The sequence below is a fragment of the Zootoca vivipara genome, chromosome 12 (genome assembly GCF_963506605.1).
Source record: "Zootoca vivipara chromosome 12, rZooViv1.1, whole genome shotgun sequence".
NCBI lineage: Eukaryota > Metazoa > Chordata > Lepidosauria > Squamata > Lacertidae > Zootoca > Zootoca vivipara.
Window position 1 is genome coordinate 52059970 of NC_083287.1, and position 23827 is coordinate 52083796.

Below are 23827 nucleotides of genomic sequence, written 5' to 3' on the forward strand. Positions count from 1 at the left end.
CCTTTCTGATGGTATCTGGGGGCTGGGGCGGTTGCCGCCTGGTCACACAATAAGTGGTGTCTCACTTAAATTCATTGTTACTCAGGGGCCTCCCCTCTTGAAAGGCAACTCCTTAGGTTGAGCTGCACCAACGATCCGCCTTACCCATCACTTTTAGTCCTGAAAATTGGTTGCTCCTCTTTCCCCAACATCTCCATGTGCCCCAGAAAGGCACTGTCAGTCATTGTAGACAAAACTGAGTTGGAAGGACCAGTGGGTCTGATTCAGTATAAGGCAGCTCTCTGTAAACTTAATGAGTGGAAGAAAAAGGCAGGAGATGTTTTTCTTTTCTTCTGGCACGGTGCTGATGCCAGTTGTTATTATAAGAGCACCCAGGAAGGGAAGGAATCAATGAATTGCTGGTGTCAATAAGAGAAGACTAAGCAATGGCCTTACAAGCAGCAGGAGAAATCAGAGTAGATGCCTGGGCCGGGGCGGGGCGGGGGGGAGAGAAGCCCATCATAATTCTGCAAGCACATTAAGCAATGAATCCAGCCTGCCAGGAAAGGAAATGAATCAGTCCCAGGGCAAAAATATGCAAGGCTAGACGGGCATCTGTTACGGAATAATCAGATCAGCTCCAGCTGCAGTGAATGTAGAGAGAGGGGAAAACGACCCAGTTGTTTTGTCTAAGCCAAACAATGCTGCTGGAGAGATTACTGGGGCCATGGCTAGGCCTGGAGAAAGACCATTACACTCATAGAGTGTAGTGGCGTTTGCGGACCAGCCTAAAAGAAATCTGGGAGGGGGGTGGGCCGTTAGCTAGGCTGAGTCACAGGGCGTACCCTTAACTTGATTGACAACCGATTCTAACTTAATGCCCATGTTGCTTTCGGTTCTGCCATTCCTGGGAAAGCCTGCGAATCCCCACCCGCCCGCCGCTGCATTTAGGCTTAGATGACACTGCTTGCCTGACTAGCGGGGGTCGCCTGTATTCAGGGGCCCAGTAGGAATTTTGCCACTTGGCTGATTGGCTGTTGCCATTTGGTTTTTGCCTACTGTCAAGCAACTTGTCACAACTTGTTAGGTTGGCCGTTAGGCTTTGGTTAAATGGTATAGGAGGGGCATGGCATAAATTGCCTATCCCCCCTTACCTGCTCCTTATAGAAGTATTCCGTTAAAGGAATCCTGGGGCTTTGGGACTCTAGTCCATCATCCTGCCATAGGCAAGGATGGTGTGTCCATTACAGAGCCGAGCCTTGGGGAACACTCCTTGGGGGAAGGAGAGTATAGTAAAACCGTACCTCCAATCCCTTGGGGTGTTTACTTGACTTACCAATCACTAGGTAAGTCGGAGCTGGTCCTGACCCAAATGGTCAGATGGAATTGGTCCTGCCCAACGGGGGCAGATGGTATGTTCCTGACCCATTGGTCAGATGGAAATGGTCTTGTCCCTTAGAGTGGACAGAAGGATTAACCAAAGCCTAAGCCAACACTCAGAATTAAATTGCATTTTAAATAAAGTTATGGCCAAAATAATGCCCAAAAACCAAACCTAAAATATTGTGTCAGTTGTGAGTTATTGGGATTTCTTGGGGGCTTGGTCACGCAAATGGTGTCTGCTGGATTCAGCAGCGCAGCCTGCAAGGTGCTTGGGTAGGAACCCAGTTTTGCTGGCAAGGAACCACTCCGTGCAATAGAAATGAGCGCAGCGGAATCAGCAGGATTGCAGCTGGGCCACATAGAGAAGAAATAGGTCAGACCTTTGCATGCAGCTGGGTGAGGGACAACATCAAAGTGGTAGGGCTTCTTATAGAGGTGCGGAAATGCAGTTCTGAAAGCCCCCCTATGCTAGAAAACAAGAACGATGCGGCAGTTCCTTGAGAGCCACAATCCTGAGGAACTAGATTTCCTCTTGCAGAGGATTTTTATAAACCTCCCATGGTTGGAATAGATACTCTACAGTCTCAGGCAGGGAAGATCCTGGAAACTTCTCCATGCAAGGCAGATGCTCTACCTCTGCGCTACAGCTCTCCTGCAAGGGAATCCTTCCTGGCAAAGTGCCCCCTCCAAAGTGCTAATGGCAGCGTTGGTGGCAGTGAGAGGGGACACGAGACAGGCAGCAGTGAGCCACCGGGTCATTATACTTTCTCACCCACAGCTTCTCTTTCTTCTTTTTTGGTGATCACTCTTAGCTGAGTAAGATTGTCTTCCATAAACATGGTTTTAATAATAATAATAATAATAATAATAATAATAATAATAATAATAATAATAATAATTTATTATTTATACCCCGCCCATCTGGCTGGGTTTCCCCAGCCACTCTGGGCGGCTTCCAACAGAAAAATAAAACACACTAATCTATTAAACATTAAAAGCCTCCCTGAACAGGGCTGCCTTCAGATGTCTTCTAAAAGTCTGATAGTTGTTTTCCTCTTTGGCATCTGTTGGGAGGGCGTTCCACAGGGCAGGCGCCACCACCGAGAAGGCCCTCTGCCTAGTTCCCTGCAACTTGGCTTCTCGCAACGAGGGAACCGCCAGAAGGCCCTCGGTGCTGGACCTCAGTGTCCGGGCAGAATGATGGAGGTGGAGACGCTCCTTCAGGTATACTGGACCGAGGCCGTTTAGGGCTTTTTAGGGCTGTAAGTGACTGTGGAGGCCAATTCTGGATCCACACATCCTTCCACAGTGAAGACATTGGTTTCTGGGCGGGAGTTGATTACAGTGTGGATTTGCCAAGCGTGCCTTCCTCTTAGCATGTTTCTCCCTTGTGTCCTGAGTTCGAGTGTCTTCAAAGCCCATGACACCTTTGGTAAAGGCTGTTCTCCAACTGGAGCGCTCGCAGGCCAGTGTTTCCCAATTGTCGGTGTTTATAATATATTGTTTTTAGATTTGCCTTGAGAGAGTCTCTGAACCTCTTTTGTTGACCACCGGCATTACGCTTTCCATTTTTAAGTTCGGAATAGAGTAGTTGCTTTGAAGAAGATCATCAGGCATCCGCACAACATGACCAGTCCAACGAAGTTGATGTTGAAGAATCATTGCTTCAACACTGGTGATCTTTGCTTCTTCCAGTCCACTGGCATTAGTTCGCCTGTCTTCCCAAGTGATGTGTAACAATTTTCAGAGGCACTGTTGATGGAATCTTTCGAGGAGTTGACTACTCGCCCACAGGAGGAATTGCAGGTACGTACAGTCGTACCTTGAAAGTCAAATGGAATCCGTTCCAGAAGTCCGTTCAACTTCCAAATTTTCAGAAACCAAAAGACGGCTTCTGAAGGAAGCTCCTGCAGCCAATCAGAAGCCATGGAAGCCACGCTGGATGTTTGGCTTTGGAAAACAGTTCAAAAACGATAACACTCACTTCCGGTTTTTGATCGTTCAGGAACCGAAGTGTACAGATTCCAAGGCATTTGGCGACCAAGGTACAACTGTAATTAAACTGGTGGATGGCTTGCAAACAGCACAGCGTACCCTCCAAAATTTCTCCAATGAAAATAGGGACATCCTGTTCTTCCATCCAGAGGCTTCTCCTGTGTTTGATCTCACATGGACGTCATGTACACATTGACTTCAGTCCCCTTGAGCCAGTTGCAACCTCTCCACCAAACCTACCTCACAGGGTTGTTGTAAAGAAAAAATGTGCGAGGGAGGGGATCATGTAGAATACCTTCAACAGATAAATGGAAGGGGGTGAATTGAGCAGTAAGCTGCCTTGAGTCCCTGTCAGGGGAAAAGGTGGGATACAACAACAACAACAACAACAACAACAACAACAACAACAACAACAACAACAGAAATTGTGAGAATGATCAGGAACATACCAGAGAGTAAATCCTATTGAACACAGTGGAACTTAGTTCTGAGTAAAGATGTTTAGAATTGCAGTGAAAGGTTGCCCAGCCTTTACCCAGTTACCTGGGAGTAAGCTCCAGTGAATACAGTGGGACTTCTCGGTAGTCAGTGTAATGCTCCATTTGCGTGACAAAGCCCCCCAGAAATCCCAATAACTCACAACTGACACAACATTTTAGGTTTGGTTTTTGGGCATTATTTTGGCCACAACTTTATTTAAAATACAATTTTAATTCTTAGTGTTGGCTTAGGTTTTGGTTAATCCATCTGTCCACTCTAAGGGACAAGACCATTTCCATCTGACCATTGGGTCAGGACCATACCATCTGCCCATTTGGGCAGGACCAATTCCATCTGACCATTTGGGTCAGGACCAGCTCCGACTTACCTAGTGGTTGGTAAGTCAAGTAAACACCCCAAGGGATTGGAGGTACGGTTCACAGGCACTCTCCTTCCCCCAAGGAGTGTTCCCCAAGGCTCGGCTCTGTAATGGACGCACCAACCTTGCCTATGGCAGGATGATGGACTAGAGTCCCTGAGCCCCAGGATTCCTTTAACGGAATACTTCTATAAGGAGCAAGTAAGGGGGGGGTAGGCATTTTATGCCATGCCCCTCCTATACCATTTTAACCAAAGCCTAACGGTCAGCCTAACAAGTTGTGACAAATTGCTTGTCAGTAGGCAAAAACCAAATGGCAACAGCCAATCAGCCAAGTGGGAAAATTCCTACTGGGCCCCTGAATACAGGCAACCCCCGCCAAATGGGCAAGCAGTGTCGACTAAGCCTAAAGGCAGTGGAGGGTGGGCGGGAGATTCACAAGCTTTTTCAAGAGTGAAGGAAAGCGAAACGAACGTGGTCATTAAGTAAGAAGTGGCTGTCAATCAAATTCAAGGCACGCCCCGTGACTCAGCCTACTAACAGCCCACCCCCTCCCAGATTTCTTTTAGGCTCGTCCGCAAACACCACTACAGTCTATGAGAGTAATGGTCTTTACAATAAAGGAACAGACACTCCATGCGTTTCCAATAAAAAACCCAACAACAACTGGCTGCTGAAGCATTGCAATTAAAGAATACAAAGTGGATTGGTGACATTTCCCTTCAAAGTTATAGGAAGGGCTTCATATGCCAGTTTCACTGTTTCCTTCGTTTGGTGCAGGAATGTTATTTTTCAGGAGAAACAGGACTCCGTTTTTGCACCTGCACCCACCCACCACTTTGCATTGTTCTCCAAGACGTGGAGCGGAGGAAAAAGGAAAACCGGGACATTTCAGGATCAAATCAGAAACTGGGACGGCTTCTGTAATTCCGGGACTGTGCCTGGAAAATAGGGACACTTGCAGGGTTATGAGTGCAGGGGAATACAGGGCTTGCACTAGCCCTCTAATAATTATAATAAATAAAACTTGTTTTTATTTACTCCACAACCTTTTCTTGCATTTTTGCCCCAGATTTCAGGGGGAAAGAAGGCAGTCTCTCTCGATACTGTTGTTTATCTCCCAAGCTGATAACAAGATCTGTACATTTCCGCTTAGCACCAAGCCATCACTCCCAAGTATCATTAGGAATAACGAAATGATTCAGGCCATATTAGGATTTCCTGGAGGTAGCGTTAGCCTTTTGTTTTCCTCCTTCCTCTCCCCCATTTTTCTTTTCTTTTGAAAAAGAGAAATGGAACTCGATGGTCAGCTGGGGATTTCCTGCACTGAGTTTCCAACGTAGTTCGAATCTGGTTAATTAAGGCTTAATAAAATAAATTGGCCGGGCACAGGCTTCTAGTTTCTAGGAAGAGCAATATTCATGCTCCTCCAGTTAGGGACAAATCAGCAGAACACCGAGCTGCACTTTCCCGGCATGCACCAACAAGGAGGATATGAATGGAGTCAGCGTTCCGAAAGCTTTCAAAAGCTTGTCTTGCAGAGTTCGTATCCGAAAGCAAAAGCAGGCTTCTCTAGGCAGTACACGTCTGTGGCGCATCTCTCTGACAACTTACTTACACTTTTTCGAGCAATTCTTTAACTGTACATTTAATAGGCAATACAGTGGTGCCTTGCGAGACGAATGCCTCGCACAACGAAAAACTCGCAAGACGAAAGCGTTTTGCGATGGTTTTGGTGACTCGCAAGACGAAGTTTTCCATGGCCGTGCTTCGCAAGACGATTTTTTTTGCTTTTGCCGCTGCATATCACGCTTTGCAAGACGAAATTTTATCGCAAGACGAAGCGACTCACAGAACGAATTAATTTCGTCTTGCGAGGCATCACTGTACATGCATTTGTGTTTGTGTGTACAGTGGTAACTTGTAAGTCATAAGGAATCCATTTCGGAAGTCCGCTTGACTTCCAAAACGTTCGGAAACCAAAGCACAGCTTCCGATTGGCTGCAGGAAACTCCAAAGAACGTTCCAAAGAACGTTTGCAAACCGGAACACTCACTTCTGGGTTTGCGGCATTCGGTAGCCAAAACGTTCGACTCGCAAGGCGTTCAGGATCCAAGGTACGACTGTATTTGTATACAGTGGTACCTCTACTTACGAATTTAATGCGTTCCAAACACACATTTGTAAGTAGAAAAAAATTGTAAGTCGAATCCCATAGGAATGCATTGGGAGAAAAAATTCGTGAGTAGAAAAAATCCTATCTAAAAATTTGTAAGTAGAAAAAATCCTATCCAAACCGCATCCAAGATGGCGGACGGAGCTCCATTCGTAAGTAGAAACATTCGCAAGTAGAGTTATTCATAAGTAGAGGTACTACTGTATATCTTTCATTTACTGCATCTTCATCACACCTTTTGTGTGACGAGGCTGACAGAATTCCCCCCCCCCCTAATAACTCACAACAGACACAATATTTTAGGTTTGGGTTTTTGGCATTATTTTGGCCACAGCTTTATTTAAATAGAATTTTAATTTAAGTGTTGGCTTAGACTTTTGGTTAACCATTTTTCCTTCTCTGGGAAGGACCATTTTCATCTGCCCCACCTGGGACAGGACTCACATCATCTGCCCATTTGGGACAGGACTCACCATCTGTCCACTTGGAACAAGACCAGCTCCGACTTCCCCATGCGTATAGGGAAGTCAAGTAAATACCCATGGGTGAGGAGGTAGCTGTGCCCAGGCATTCCCCACTCTCGACCAAGAATGTTCCCCAAGGCTCGTGCTCTGTAATGGCGGGGATGCAATGACTAGAGCGAAAGCCCCAGGATTCCTTTAACGGAATACTTCTATGTGGAGCAACATTAAGAAGGGGTGTAGGCATCTGGATGCCACACCCCTCCTCCAACCAAATTCAATAACCAAAAGCCTAATCGCCAACCTAACAAGTTGTGACGATTTGCTAAGCAGTAGGCAAAAGCCAAGTGGCAACAGCCAATCAGCCAAATGGCAAAATTCCTACTGGGCCCCTTCAACAGGCGACCCCATGAAAGGCAAAGCAACGTCAGGCTAGAACCTGCAAAAGAAAGCGGCGGGTGGGAGGGAGATTCAAACATCAAGCAAGAGTGGCCAAAAGTGAAAGACGCTGAGCTTAAATAGGGGCCCTCCTGCCAATCAATTATTACATCATTCCAACCACACACCCCACGACTCAGCTCTGGCTTAGCCCCAGCCCATCCCCCAAACCTAGGGATTTCTTCCCAGCCCTTCCACAACCCGCTTTATCTTTTTTAAGATAAAGCACTTTTTCACTGCAGGAGATAAAGAGATAAGGAGCTCTTTCTCTGCAGAAGGTCCTAGGCTCCATCTTTGGCATCTCCCAAGTAGGACTAATAATCATTCCCTTCCTGACACTCTGCCAGGCAATGCCAGCAATACTGAGCTAGATAGACTAATGGCCTAACAGTGCAAAAAGGCAGCAGCCTACATTCCTTTGGCCCATGAACTAGCAGGTGTTGATCCCCACTTAAAAGCACAAAAGATGAGACTTCTGAAAGTTACTGCTAGTAGGCGACATGAGCTAAACTCTGGGGATGTGTGTTTTTGACAGAAGAAGAACCTTCTAATCAGCCACACAAACAAATATCTGGATGAATTTGTGCCCTACAAGCTCACGCTCCATCCGTCCCTAGAATTGATCTATTGATCTATTGATTCCAGCTTTGTGCACCTGACAAAGTAGGTTGTGGCTTCCAAAAGTCTCTGTGCTAAGAGTAACAGACCTTAGTTTCTCAAATGAACAGCCAGAAACATCATGGCCAGACACTGGAGAGACCTGTCAGGAGTAAGCATGGGCCAATGGTACCAAATAGTCTGGGAAACAGCCTTATTAGAAAAAATAACCAATAAACTAAAACTGACATGGGGACAAATAGAAGACGCCTTCACCGCCCGGTATGGCTCCCTTTTATCACATCCACAGCCCAACAAGACAACGACAAGAATTCACCAAGAGCATACGAATCAATATGGCTAACCTGATTCAAAAACACCCACCCACCCCACTCACACATGAAAACAAAATTCACTACAGCCAATCACAAACAAACAACTACACCCTAGACCAGGCACCCCCAAACTGCGGCCCTCCAGATGTTTTGGCCTCCAACTCCCATGGTCCCTAGCTGACAGGGCCAGTGGTCGGTGAAGATGGGAATTGTAGTCCAAAACATCTGGAGGGCCGAAGTTTGGGGATGCTTGCCCTAGGCCAATCCCAACTTTTCTCACCACCAAAACACTAGCGAATAGTAAAGAGCACCCGCACAAGCGACGCTGACACAAAACCGCACACATACATTAAGCAGAATAGAAGCATTGCCACCCGACCCCACGCCCACTCACCATTCCCCCCTCCACCTCTTTCCCCCTTTTCTTCCTAATGTAACGCTAATGTCTCAACAAATGAAACTGATCTGTAGAAAATGCAACTTGAAAATAGAGACATTGCATGTACTTTTGTAAACCAAGAAATCTTTAGTTAAAAATATTTTAAAAAAGAGAGCTGCCAGGCAACTTGTCTTTCCCTTCTCTCTCTCTCTCTCTCTCTCTCTCTCTCTCTCTCTCTCTCTCTCTCTCTCTCTCTCTCTCTCTCTCTGTTACAGGAAAGGAGATTCTGACAAAACATGAGGAATAACTTTCAAACTCTTGGAAACACAGGACGTGGGATGAAGAAGAATTCTCTCTGTCTCTGTCTCAATCACAGTCTCTCTCATCTTGAGTGCTTTCCTTATCATACCCCTTTATTCCACACACACACCCCTTGTTAATGCTCCAGACACATGAATGTACACATTTGCCCCGTTCATTTGCATGGAACAGTGAATGTAACTAGGAAAAGCAAAGCAGGAAGCAATGCAATCACTGCGCCCATTACTCAGACTCTTTTGTCTGGGAACCTGCTTTCTCAAAGATCCAGGAGGAATAATAATAATAATAATAATAATAATAATAATAATAATAGAATTATTATTATTATTATTATTATTATTATTATTATTATTATTATTATTATTACTACTACTACTACAGTGGAACCTTGGTTTATGAACCCCTCGGTTTACGAATTTTCGGTTTACAAACGCCGCGAACCCATCTGGAACGGATTAATTCACTTTCCATTACTTTCAATGGGAAAGTTCGCTTCAGTTTATGAACAGACTTCCAGAACCAATTGTGTTCATAAACCGAGGTACCACTGTATTTATATCCCGCTCATCTGGCTGGGTTTCCCCAGCCACTCTGGGTAGCTCCCAACAGAGGACTAAAAACAGAATAAAGCTTCAGATATTAAAAACTCCCCTAAACCTTCCTTAAACAGCCTTCAGATGTCTTCTAAAAGTCAGATAGTTGTTTATTTACTTGGCATCTGATGGGAGGGTGTTCCACAGGGTTTGCGCCACCACCGAGAAGGCCCTCTGCCTGGTTCCCTGTAACCTCACTTCTCGTAGGGAGGGAACCCTCGGAGCTGGACCTCAGTGTCCAGGCTGGACAATGGGGGTGGAGACGTTCCTTTGGGGATACAGGGCCAAGGCCGTTTGGAGCTTTAAAGGTCAGCACCAACACTTTGAATTGTGCTCAGGAACATACTGGGAGCCAATGTAGGTCTTTCAGGACCGATGTTATGTGGTCTCGGAGGCCACTCCCAGTCACCAGTCTGGCTGCTGCATTCTGGATTATTATCATGGTGTTTCTGCCACTCCAGGGGGCTGTCTGAAGTGTCTGTGCAGGGAACCAAGGCTGAAGAACACAGGCCTGTGTTGAGTTAAGCTGGCCTTATGAATCATAGAACTGTGGACTTCGAAGGGAACCCTATGATCATCTAGCCCAGCCCCTTGCAATGCACATCTATCCGTCCAAAGTTCATACCCTCCAACTCCCGGTAAGAAAAATCCGGGATCAGCAGTGGCGCGGAACCAGAAGTCGCTCCTACGCATGTCTGGCACTGCCCAATTTCCGGTGCCCAGACATGGGCAGAGTGGCACCGGAAGTCGCTTCTACACATTACATGCGTAGAAGTGACTTCCGGTGCCACGCTGCCCAATTTCCGGTGCCCAGACATGGGCAGAGCAGCACCCGAAATCGGTTCTGCGCATGTCCAGACATGCGCAGAAGGAGCCTCCCTGGCAGGTAGGAAATCCGGGGGATTTACGGGATTTTTCTCTATTCGGGATAACAACGGGAAACGGGTTTAAATACGGGGGTTTCCCGCGGAAAACGGGAGACTTGGCAGCTATGCCAAGGTTCCTTGCAAATATGTCTTTGTACACACACATCCACGTGCCCAGGCACACACATGGGCAGTTGACTGCACACAAGCGACTCTTTCCCCAAACTCATGAGCTTTAGTTTTATTGGATGGCAGATGAGAAAGCTCAGCCTTTGCTTCCAGAAAGATGTTGGAGCTTTTGATTGAAGTTTGCTTGTTGCAATGAATCTTAAGGAACTGTTTTGTATGCAGCAACAGAACTTGGACAGATTTCGTCCCTGACAGCCATGGAAATGTTTCAAATTACCTGGTTAGCTGCTATTTGGTTTTGTTTTTAAAGTCCCTTCATTCACAAACAGATTAATCTACCTACTTGGCTGGCTACACTGAGATGCATTGATTACATTTGTTTTTGATACGGCCGAAGGCCAGAGGCTAAGTTGCTACAATGGGAGTGGGTTACTTGTTTCTATGCAAAAATGTTCCTCCTGCGTGGAAGATATAAATAGGCCAGTTTAGTGTCAGCGCTGTTAATTTCCATATTGATGGGATCCATGAGCTACAGCTCCTGTAAACAATCCCATTTTGGGAGTCCATGTTCAATGCAAGATATGCAGTTTAGTGTCAAAATCAGCTTCTTAAAAGTTTTCTTCCTCCAGGCTTCAGTTTTTCTGCCTTATTCACAGGGCACTTACAGAAATCATTTGGAACTTTAGCCAGTGAAGCATTTCAAGCTTACCTTGTCATGGTGAAATATGTGTTCTCATATGAGAGGAAACATTTCTAACCAGGACAGAAAAATAGCTCCTGTTAGCTCTATATCTCACTCACTCACCTGAGCCTCCTACTTAGTGCAATTTAAAGCTTCCTATTCAACGTTTCCTCGAATCAACTCCACTACTCATCAAAACCCATCTGCCCATTTTAGGCATAATTAAAATTAATTCATTGCCACCAATTACTCTTCCCGCATGCTCAGAGTTGGGAGGGTACCTCCCCTCTCCCCATTGCGATCTGACTGTACTTTGTGACCCAGAGAATCCATCGTTGTAGGGTGTGTCATTAAACTAAGGGTGTAATTGCAGTTTCCGGGTCACCTTCAAAGGTAGCCCCACGTAGAGTGCATTGCAGTAGTCCAAGCGGGAGATAACCAGAGCATGCACCACTCTGGCGAGACAGTCTGTGGGAAGGTAGGGTCTCAGCCTGCGTACCAGATGGAGCTGATAAACAGTCGCCCTGGATAATATCCCACCCATCCTGCTGAGTTTCCCCAGCTGCTCTGAGTAGCTTCCAGCACATATAAAAACATAATAAAACACCAGACATTAATAACTTCCTGATACAGAGCTGCTATCAGATGTCTTCTTAAAGTTCCATTGTTATTTTTCTCCTTGGCATCTGATGGGAGGGTGTTCCCCAGGGAAGGTGCCACTACCGAGAAGGCCCTCCGCCTTGTTCCCTGTAACCTCACTTCTCAAATGAAGGGCTCACCCAAAGGCCCTCAGAGCTGGACCTCAGTGTCCAGGCTGAACAATGGGTGCGGAGACGCTCCTTCAGGATGACAGGAGTTGTAGTCCTCAACCTCAACGATGACAGGAGGGCATCCAGGTTGGAAAGAGCCATAGCTCAATGACAGAGCACCAGCCCCACCTGCAGAAGGACCCAGGTTCAAACTGCAGCATCTTCAGGTAGCCCTGGGATATCTGAAACCCTGGAGTGCTGCTGTCAGTCAGTGGACACTACTGGGCAGGATGGACCACTGTTGGCTTCTTATTTTCCAATGCTCAGGGATGGGAGACTGAGTCCAGAGACACAAGTTGATGCTCTCCCAATGTTGTTGGACTCCAGCTTCCATCAGGCCCATCCAACATAGCCAATGGTCATGGATGATGGGAGTTGTAGTCCAAAGCATCAGCCCACAGTATCAGGTTGGGGAAGTCAGCTTTCCTTCTCCCTTCACACATAGCCCCAAACTATCCAGCTCCTTGCTTGCAGGGGCGTAGGAAGTGGGGGCGGGTCGTCCCAAGTTCCATCATGGAGGGGGGTGACAAATTATCAAGGAACAATTACTGCCCTACTAGGGTGGTTCATAAAAAACATTTTTAAAAAAAAGCCTGCTCCAAAGGTCTTCTCTTACTACGCTATGGTTTATATAGGTATATATGAAATTTCATGCATATCAGTTAACATCTTGACCCTCCTCCACGAAAATAGCTATTTACTTGGCTGTTTTCCTATGTCGTGAAGGCTGAAATTTCAATTCAGTGGAGCACTTACTGTTCCCAATTCTAACCCTGCGGAAAGCCATCTAATTAGACTTCAATTTGATTTTGACATATTTTAGGACGTAATTTAATCGTTGTTTGATTTTATACCAATGTTATGTATCTGATATTAGCAGCCCTGAGCCCGACTTTGGCCGAGGAGGGCGGGATAGAAATAAAAGTTGTTGTTGTTGTTGTTGTTATTCATTATTATTCCTTTGTAAGAAAATATGAAATAACGTAAAACCATTTTTGCAGGCAAAAATTAAAAATAAAATCCATGTGGGGGACGGGGAGACAATAAATTTTCTGCACCAGGTATCACCTGACCTAATAATAATAATAATAATAATAATAATAATAATAATAATAATATATTATTTATACCCCGCCCATCTGGCTGGGTTTCCCCAGCCACAAACTCCTATGCCTCTGCTTGCTTGAAACACCCACCTTCCCAATTAATATGTTTCCTGCCTGTGCAAGTTGCATTGATTTGCATGAAAGCAGTCAACTTGAGCAGGTCCTTGCACATCTTTTGTCTTGTCACTGTTCGTGTTGCAATTTTTGAGGGACTTGCCAGCTCCCTTTGGCAGTAACTGGCAGAATGCACACAGGTGGAAGACAAGTCAATCGCAGCCTAGAGAGTTGCTAATAATATTGAGTCCCCCCCCCTCTCTCATCTCCACCACTCCCCCTCCCCACTTCCACTACACATATTCACCAGTTCTGTTGGTCATTTGTGTGCTTCAGATCAGCAACAGGCAGTAGGGAGGCGAGAGGCGAGAGGGATGCTCGGAAGTGAGGGTGCCTCTCTAACTCCTGCAACATGAACTCGGGAAATATACGGAACGGCCGCATCTTCTTCCTGTTGACTCTGCCGTCTCTTGTAAGTAAACAGTCCAAGTCTTGTTGTCGTCGTTCCCGTGTATCTGTCCACTTCTGCTCGGATCAGATCCCTGTTTGATATCGCATCAATCTTTCTTTCTTTTGGCGTTGATTTGGCAGAAGATGCTCAGAGAAGGGCAGAGGAAGGTGCGCTAATGGGATTTCTTTTGACTGTCAGATTGCATCGCTTGCCTGTGAACACAAACTCTGATTTAGAGAGCTCCAGTTCTGTTTTTCAGAAGCACTAAGGATAGGCAGAATAAATGAGGAAATTTAAGGGCTTGTTCTGATACAATGATGGGACAGAGCTTGGGAAACATTGTGTAGGGATGGAGTGGCAACTCTGTGTGGTCTGTTGGTTTGTCACCTTGAGTATTGCTTGAAATGTCTTGCTGAGTGGTCCCGACATCTACGATAGGCATGGAGATGCCCCAAACCTCGGGAGCTGCTGCCAGTCAGTGTGGACAATGCAGAACTGGGTGGACTGATGCTTTGACTTGGCAATTCCTGTGTTCCAGGCTGCCCTGCCAACTACCTCACCCCTTCCGGTATTCTGCTAAAGGTCACTTGTACATTATTTGAAATATAAATCAAGTAATTGGGGAAATTGCCAATCTTGTCTGCAAAATCCACTCTATGTTTTCCATCTGTAGCGAAGCAAATATGGGAGAAAGAAATTCTCCAGTCAGTTAGCTTGCAAAAACTCCAGATACAGGTTTTCCTACTTTCGGAGTGTTCTCAAGATTTGCAGCTGTAGAAAAATTGAGGATTTAAGGGGAGGGTGTGTGCGATGGTTGTGAAAATATTCACAGTGGCAAGTTGCCATTTAAAACCCACTGCCAAAGCTTGAGGTCTGACCTCATTCAGAGTGAGCCTCAGAGCTTTATTTCGGAAGCAAAATCTGAAAGATGCCCGAGAGAGCCCCAAAGTTTCAGTTCAACATATGGACCAAAGGCTTAATTCATGTGATGTTTTTCTCAAACACCGGGATGATCCATGTTTCTCAAAAAAATTGGCTCCCAGTTTGAATCTAGTGATTTTGCCTGAAGCTAGGCTGAACTGACTCTTGATAACCCATCACCTCCAAGCTCTTCTGAATTTGTCCCACCAACCCCATTGATGAGCAAATCCATTAAAGGGGGTGTTAGCCATTGTTACCAAACACCTCCAAATCCAGGGAAGACTTTTTGAGGGTTTAAACTCCCCACCCCCAGTTAGTAATAATGTTGGAACCCTCTGCTCTGGCTATACAGTGGGACCTTGGTTTAAGAACATCTTAGTTTATGAACAACTTGGATTAAGAATGCTGAAAACCCAGAAGTCGGTGTTTTGATTTGTGAACTTTGCCTTGGAAGCAGAACATGTTTGGCTTCCTGTTGAGTGTGTTCCATTTGTAAATTGAGTCCCCTGCTGCTATGGGAAAGCACGCCTTGGTTTAAGAACGCTTTGGTTTAAGAACGGACTTCCGGAACGGATTAAGTTTGTAAACCAAGCTACCACTATATATTATTTAAACTTGGCACTGTGGGTTAAACCACAGAGCCTAGGGCTTGCTGATCAGAAGGTTGGTGGTTCGAATCCCGGGACGGGGTGAGCTCCCGTTGTTCTGTCCCTGCTCCTGCCAACCTAGCAGTTCGAAAGCACGTCAAAGTGCAAGTAGATAAATAGGTACCGCTCCAGTGGGAAGGTAAATGGCGTTTCCATGCACTGCTCTGGTTCGCCAGAAGTGACTTAGTCATGCTGGTCACATGACCCGGAAGCTGTACACCGGCTCCCTTGGCCAGTAAAGCGAGATGAGCGCCGCAACCCCAGAGTCGTCCGCGACTGGACCTAATGGTCAGGGGTCCCTTTACTTTACTTTACCCTTAAAGAAGGGAATGCTATGGCATCTACTTTGGTCCTGTGTGGTTAAGTCATTCAGTGCCCCATGGCATTTCAATCAATGTGCACATTTCAATGATTGTGTACTGGCTAGAATTTTTGAACTAGGAAGATTTAGATTCATAAATCTCACCATCTCATCTGCACTTCCCTTGTAAATCACTATAATCCCACTTGAAATCGTCATGGCTTCCCCCAAAGAAGCCTGTAGTTTGTTAAAGGTGCTGAGAGTTGTTTAGAGACCCTTTCCCCTCTCACGGAACTACAATTCCCAGAGTTCCATGGGAAAAGGGATCGGTTGTGAAGTTCTCCCCATCCGTAATCTAGGGGCACCCAAAAGGTTTTGTATAACACAGGCTCCCATTTTTGGACAGTGTTTGGAGGAGGGGGGGGGAGCAGGCTCTTTTTACTTTCTTACAGAAATGAGAGGAGGGTGGCAAATAGAAGACTTGCAGTGGATGAAGTATTTGCCATCTCCAGCCATGTATTTGGCTGGAGGCCTCTTCATTAATGAAGAACGGTGTGAATATGAATAGGGGAAACACATGCATTAGGGAATCATTGCCTTCTGCACTCTTTGTGACCCGAAAAATATATATGATCCAGAGATCTGGAAAACTTGCTGAATATTTATCCCGCTGGTGTGGAAATGAGCTGAGCAGCAGCAGCTAAGCCACCTGTCCAGTAGGTCGATTACACCGTGTTTTGATTTTTCCGGGCCTCATTCTCTCCCGCCCCTTAACGAGAACAAATCAATGAGTTGTAGCATCCTGCCATGACTAGTCAAAAGAATCAGGAGCAGAGGCCAAAAGGAAAGTTTGCAACCATGTGTTGATTCCCAGAATGCAAGGGGAAAATAATAATAATAATAATAATAATAATAATAATAATAATAATAATAATAATAATAATTTATACCCCTCCCATCTGGCTGGGTTTCCCCAGCCACTCTGGGTGGCTTCCAACAAAATATTAAAAATACAATAAAACATCAAACATTAACAACTTCTCTAAAGAGGGCTAGTTGTTTATTTCCTTGACATCTGATGGGAGGGCGTTCCACCACCGAGAAGGCTCTTTGCCTGGTTCCCTGTAACTTCACTTCTTGCAGTAAGGGAACCGCCAAAAGGCCCTCGGCACTGGACCTCAGTGTCTGGGCAGAGCGATGGAGGTGGAGACGCTCCTTCAGGTATACAGGACCGAGGCCGTTTAGGGCTTTAAAGGTCAGCACCAACACTTTGAATTGTACTCAGAAATGTACTGGGAGCCAATGTAGGTCTTTCTGGACTGGTGTTACTGTTATATAGTCATCTGTAGATGGCTTGGTGCATTTGGAGAAACATATATTTGCCCTTTTGAAAAGCAAATTAATATATATCATCTTCTGTATATGTCCTCCTAGTTTTTAAATTGGCTGTGATTCACAGAAAATTGGGTGGTCCAAAGCAGGATTAGCAGAGAGCCCCTGGTGGTGCTAATTTACTTGTTCGTTAAGGGATAGAAGGCCAGTCTTACAAAGCTTTCCCAAACTTGCAGGGGTAAAAATGGCAAAAGCTGCATCAGGCTGACAATTGAAGAAAGACCGTAGCTTAGTGGCAGAGCATCTGTCTTTCATTAAGAAGGTCCCAGGTTCAATCTCTTGCAATGCCAGGCAAAGCTGGGGAGCCTCTGCCATTCATTGTAGACAATGCTGGGCTTGATGGAGTACTGCTTTGATTCTGCATAAGGCAGCATCCTTTGTGTTCCTAAAAGGTGGTGGTCTCCAGGAAGGAGTGGTTGCATAGCTCAGTTGGTTAGAGCCTGGTGCTGATAACACCAAGGTTGCAGGTTCGATCCCCGTATGGGACAGCTGCATATTCCTGCACTGTAGGCAGTTGGAAGGGCTGTCTTTAGCATATGTGGCACCAGGGTGCAAAAAACTGCCCAGAGCCCACAATTTTTGGGGGGGGGGCAGGCCAAAGTTTTTGAGCTTTTTTTTAGGGGGGCAGCTCAGAGTTGTTGAGCTTTTGGGGGGGGCTTGGGAGAGAAGCTGTGCACCTCGTGTGAGCAGCATGCATGTGCCTCTCAATGGCCCACCAATCCCAGGCTTGCAGGAGGGAGGAGCCGGCCAGCCACCTCAGCGCCCACAGCAGAAAAGCCTGCAGTGCGCCAATGGGCTCTGCTCCATGGTTGTCGGCTAGGCTCGCTCTTCAATCCCCGGACTCCAAATTTTGGCCCCGGATTCTCGGCCTGGTGCCCCTGAGAGCCCGGCGCCCGGGTGCCCCACACCCCTAGCACCTATGGGTAAGCCGGCCCTGGCAGTTGGACTAGATGATCCTCAGAGTTCCTTCCAACTCTACAATTCTATGATTCCATGACATTTCCCCCTTTTTCTGAGCACCAGATGTACCCAATGTTGAGCCATTTATTCAGTAACTATTACATGTCACACCATTTTCAACAACTGAGTGATGATTGACGTAGTGAACTGATGTAGGATGTGAAAGGAAGAAGGGGGGGGGAGGAATACATCGCTCAATAGCATCACAAACAACAAAGGCTGCAATCCTCACCCTACTTACCCTAGAGTAAGTCCCGTTGTATTCAATAGGAGGGGCATTTGAGTAGACATGGGCACCATGCATGTAAAGTAATACCGTACCACTTTAAACAGCCATAGGTCCCCTCCCAAAGAATCATGGGAACTGTAGTTTCCTAGGGATGCTGAGAATTGTTAGGGGACTGTTATTTGCCTCAGAGGGCTACAATTTCCAGAGTTACCAGGGAAGAGGGATTGACTGATAGAACACTTTGGGAATTGTAGGTTTAGGAGGTGAATAGAATCTCCTAACAACTCACATCGTCGTCTTTAACAAACTACAGTTCCCAGGTTTCTTTGCTGGGGGTAGCCATGATTGTTTAAAGTGGTATCATAATCCTTTTCAGGGGTCAGCAAACTTTTTCAGCAGGGGGCCAGTCCACTGTCCCTCAGACCTTGTGGGGGGCCGGACTATATATATATATTTGGGCGGGGGGGAATGAACGAATTCCTATGCCCCATAAATAACCCCGAGATGCATTTTAAATAAAAGGACACATTCTACTCATGTAAAAACACGCTGATTCCCGGACCGTCCGTGGGCTGGATCTAGAAGGCAATTGGGCAGGATCCGGCCCCCGGGCCTTAGTTTGCCTACCCATGCTTTAGATGTATGGTGCAGATGGGACCGTAGTTAGGACTGTACTATAAGGAGATTTTTGGGGGGTGGGGGTGCAGGGAGGGAAAGAAGGAGAGGTTGTACCAATGTGCCCAGCTTCTTATTTCTCACCTGTTTCCAGGGTCTTGGAATGTCTCAAGCAGAATGCGAAGCTTTAACAGAATGGAAGAAAAACGAGAGTGAGTGCCTCAAGGAGATCCAGCAGCACATGAATGAAACAGCAGGTACCTTAGAAGAAGAAGTGTTTGGATCTCTGGAGAGGCATTGGATATCTCAAGTTTGGGAAATTTCATGCCTTGGGACCCCCAGACCTCCAATCTAACTCTTGATGCTTGGCCCAAGCCATGCCGCTCACCAATTCTGCTTCACACCCTCCTTAAGTGTCCTTTGTTTGGCTGAAACAACGTCCTCAAACTCTGATCATGCCTTTCACTTGCAGGGATGGTGGGCAAAGAAGGGTGTGCAAGCAGCCCGCATATATCTATTTTACAGAGATGTAGTCAGCGTTAAGGTGTTGGGCCACAGTGTGTAGCCTGTGTTTTGCTTAGGTGACTGTCTTGGAGCCTGGTGTTGCCTTCATTCACTTTGCAGTTTGATTGCTAACTTTCACTCGGTGTGGGAACACCCTTTAATATAGTTTGGGTGTTTCAAGGGGTCCAGAATGAGGCTGCCTGGTTACTGGTTGGGGTGAATTTCAGTGAGTACATTGCATCAGTCACACAAAATGTAAAGGAAGAGCCGGGATTTCATAAGGAAAATCCCAATGTCCCTATTAGAGCAAGCCCTTGATTTAGGCCAACCAAAATGCCACAAAATAGTGCACAAGTTTCCTAGCTCTGCAGAGTTCTCCATCAGGCTAAGTATTTAAAAACCCAAACACAAGAAAAAAAGGAAAAACAGAGGAGTCTGATGGATCAGGCCAGTATCCTGTTCTCACAGTGGCCAAACAGATGCTTGCAGGACTTGGGCATAAGAGTAAAGGTAAAGGGACCCCTGACTGTTAGGTCCAGTCACGGATGACTCTGGGGTTGCATGCTCATCTCGCTTTACAGGCCAAGGGAGCCGGTGTTTGTCCGCTTCCGCAGACAGCTTTTACGGGTCATGTGGCCAGCATGATTAAGCCACTTCTGGCAAAACCAGAGCAGCGCACGGAAACACCATTTACCTTCCCGCCAGAGCGGTTCCTATTTATCTACTTGCACTTGACGTGCTTTCAAACTGGTAGGTGGGCAGGAGCTGGGACTGAACAACGGGAGCTCACCCCGTCGGAAGGATTCGAACCGCCGACCTTCTGACCGGCAAGCCCTAGGCTCTGTGGTTTAAACCACAGCGCCACCCGTCCATAAGAGTACTCTCTCCTTATGCAGTTGCCTCCAACCATGGAGACAAAGCATAGCCATCCAGCCTATCCTCTGTGAATATTGTGGGTAAATGCCAGGATCTGTCCAGGTCTTCTTAGGCCCCTATGCCTGGGCAGGACGTCTGGAACACCTTCAGCATACACCCGGGAATCATGGACTCATAACTGGGCTTTATGAGCACCAAATCAGCAGTGAACAGCAGAAGCATTTGTAGAGGTTTCAAAACATTCCTCATTTATTTCTATTAACTACTGCATATTTACAGATCTGACTTTGTGAGTGTTACAGCCTCTCACTTAGCCATCTTGTCTACAGAAGATATTAAACTGCACACAGCACACGGCAGAGAGCAGAGTCAGGACTGAAAAACAACAAAGTAACAATTCCTAACTGTTCCCTCCCAACAGCAGATATCACCAGATTTTCAGAATGGGAGGGGTGAAAATGCTCACAACCTCCCCCTTTTCATTCTGACCATTATGAAAATCTAGCACAAAAGCAATTTCTTTACATATATACCAAGTTGTTCCTTATTAACAGCTTTAGTCAAAGCATCAGCAGGTATTTCTTTCCCTGGCATATATGAGACTTTTACAACTCCCTTCTGAATGCATTCTCTGGCACGGTGCAATTTGATTAGCAAATGTTTTGTTCTTTGCTTGCACCCTTCTGAATGGATTAGTTCTATGCAGGCTTTGTTGTCCTGATAAACTTGAATTGGACAACAAATTTTAACTCTCATATCCTCACATAGTTGCAATAACCACTCTACATTCATGAGGGAAAAATTTAAAGCGTTGAGTTCTGCTTCACATGAACTCATGCTTATTGTTGCCTGTTTCTTACAAGACCAATCAAATAGGCACTGATTGTACAAATAACACACACCTGAGGTGCTCTTGCCATCAGTTGTATCACTACCAAAACTGGCATCGGCATAGATCTCAAGACCTCCAGAGTTTTGGCTAGTAAGCTTCAACCTGTAATGCATAGTGCCTTTTAAATACCTAACTATGCGTTTCAGCGCCTTCCAGTCTTGCACTGTAGGTTTATTTACATATCTGCTGAGCAAATTTACGCTAACAGCAATGTCTGGTCTTGTGCACCTTGCTATAAAACTAAGTTTACCCAACACACTTCTGAACAATGTAGTGTCAGGAAAAACATTAGCATTAGTATCATGTTGGTACCCTGTGACCATGGGGGTGTCTACAGAATTGGCATCTGTCAGATTTAATTTTTCAATCACATCATTTATCTTACGTGATTGATGCAGCAAAACATCACCTTGCTTATTTCTCTCTACTTCCAGTGAGAGATAATTGCTGACTTCCCCTAGGTCTTTCATATCAAAATGCTTTTGCAGTTTTGCAAGAGTGGTTTTGTAAATATTTGCATCCTTCCAGAAAAACAAAATATCATCCACAAAACAAATGCAGTACAATTTGTGCTGGTTAGATTCTTTAACAAAAACACAAGAATCAGCCTTTCCTTGCTTGAAACCTAAGGAAAACAGCACTTCTGTCAGCTTAGTGTGCCAGCATCGAGCGCTTTGTTTTAGACCATACAGGGATTTTTTTAATTTACACACCATTCCCTTTTTTATCTGCACTCCGTCTGGCGGTGACATGTAAATACTCTCATTGAGAATTCCGTACAAAAACGCAGTATTAACGTCGTGATGAGATATGGTCATGCCCTCTTCTGCAGCAATTTTCATCAACAGCCTAACTGTCTCAAATTTGACTGTCGGTGAATATGTCTCATGATAGTCCTGATCAGGAACTTGAGAAAAACCACGTGCAACTAATCTGGCTTTATATCTGACCACTTTACCAGTCTGATCAGTCTTGGTTTTGTAAATCCACCTGCTGTCTACAAGTTTCATGCCTGGTTCTGCTGGAACCAATTCCCACGTGTCATTTTGCTTTAGGGAATTCAATTCAGCTTTCATGGCGTTAAGCCAAGGTTCAGCATCTTTTTCAGGTAAATTTTGAACCTCTTTGTAGTTAGTTGGTTCAAAAACTGAGTTTGGGTTGCTAGTGGCAGCCATATCTGAAATAGCAGCTTTAGCAAATTCTTTAGAAAATCGTTTAGGTGCTTGTCCCTTGGTAGTTCTCTCAGATCTACGCAATACTCTGGGATCCTCTGGGTCTGGTTCCTCCTCCTTGGGAGAATGGTGACCTGTATCTGGCAAAGATTCTACCTCTAGATCAGTGTGAGACCCATCTGATTTCTTAAAAGAGGTCTTTTCATTCTGATCATCTGTATCAGTGTCAGAATCTGTGCTACCATCAGCATCAATTACAGGTTTTGCCTCTTTGTTAATTGGTTTAACCACCTCATCATCTGAAATGGGATGACATTGAAAAATGCCAACTTTGTCCCATTTTGGATTACAATCCATGCTTCTGGTCAGCCTAATTGTGTTTGTGTCTGTCATCAGCACACGATAGGAACCTTTTTCATAACCTAGAAAAATGCCATGTTGACCAGATTTGCTCAGTTTGTCACCTTGCAGAGTGTGCACCCAAACTTCAGAACCGAAAATTTTTAAATGTTTTACAAACGGTTTCCTTTTGAACAGCATTTCGTATGGGGTGCAATCAATGGCTGATTGATACCTGCGGTTGTAAATATAGGTGAAACACGATAGAGCTTCAGCCCAGAAGGGGTTGGGTAGGCCTGAATCATGCAACAGAGTTTTAATTCCTTGTTGCAAGGTCTGGTTTACTCTTTCACATAAACCATTCTGCCATGGAGATCTGGGCGTGGCAGTCATGTGCTCTATGCCCTGTTCTGCAGTAAAGTTTTCAAACTGTTCTGAACAAAATTCTCCACCCCTGTCAGTGAAAAGACAACGTACATGCTCATCGTGAACATTCCTGAGCCATGCACAAAATTTTTGAAACTTGGAGAAGGCTTCAGACTTCTTTTGTAACATATAGACCCAAACATATCTAGAATAGGCATCTATCAGAACCAAAAAATAACATGAGTTTCCTCTAGAGAGCGCTAGAGGTCCAACCAAGTCTGCATGCACAATCTCATAAGGTTTCTTAACCTCCCTCCCAGATTTTGTACCTTTGGGAGCTTGCTTAATTTTGTTCTCTGCACATGAGACACATTTCATATGATAAGGACACTTTTGAACTTTCATGCCCTCAACCATATTTTGCATTTTACCTACTGCCTGGAAATGCAAATGACCAAACAAACGATGATAATCATGAATACAATGGTTATGCAATTTCTCATTCTTATCTACTGATATATTACAGCACGCCTTTTCAGTTTCTTTAGTTGCTCCAGCAGCTGTACCTGTAACAAAAGGCAATACATATAAACCATCAACACACTTAGCATAAAGAATGAGTTTGTTGTCTCGAAGAATTTCACACCGAGAGTTTGCAAACACCACTTTAAATCCTTGAGCGTCTAGCTGAGAAACACTCAAGAGATTATCCTGCAAATGAGGAGCATACATAACATTTTTAACTGTTGCATTAAGGCTCTGCAAAGAAACCGTTCCCTGAGCCAAACTTTTAATAGTCGTTCCATCCGCTTGATGAATTGCTCCTCCCTGTTTCTCAAGATGAAGAAAGAGATTTTTATCATTGGCCACGTGCCTTGTGGCTCCTGAGTCGACAACAAAAACAGAACGTGTGAGTTGATTAGAACTGCGTGAAATCAAAGCCTTTGATGCAGCTGGCCCTTGGGGTTTTCGGCCTCCTCCCCCTTTGCCTTTGAAGTTG

At 45.4% G+C, this 23827-nt stretch overlaps 1 protein-coding gene across 1 annotated transcript in view; it reads left to right on the forward strand.

Moving 5' to 3' along the window:
• The first annotated feature begins 13574 nt into the window (after positions 1-13574).
• The window catches only part of GHRHR (growth hormone releasing hormone receptor), a 39005-nt gene continuing 28752 nt past the window's right edge, over positions 13575-23827 (forward strand). Inside the window, exons 1-3 of the mRNA XM_035129516.2 lie at positions 13575-13638; positions 16200-16214; positions 18852-18935. Coding sequence (XP_034985407.1) covers positions 13575-13638; positions 16200-16214; positions 18852-18935 — 163 coding nt within the window. The remainder of the gene's footprint in view (positions 13639-16199; positions 16215-18851; positions 18936-23827) is intronic.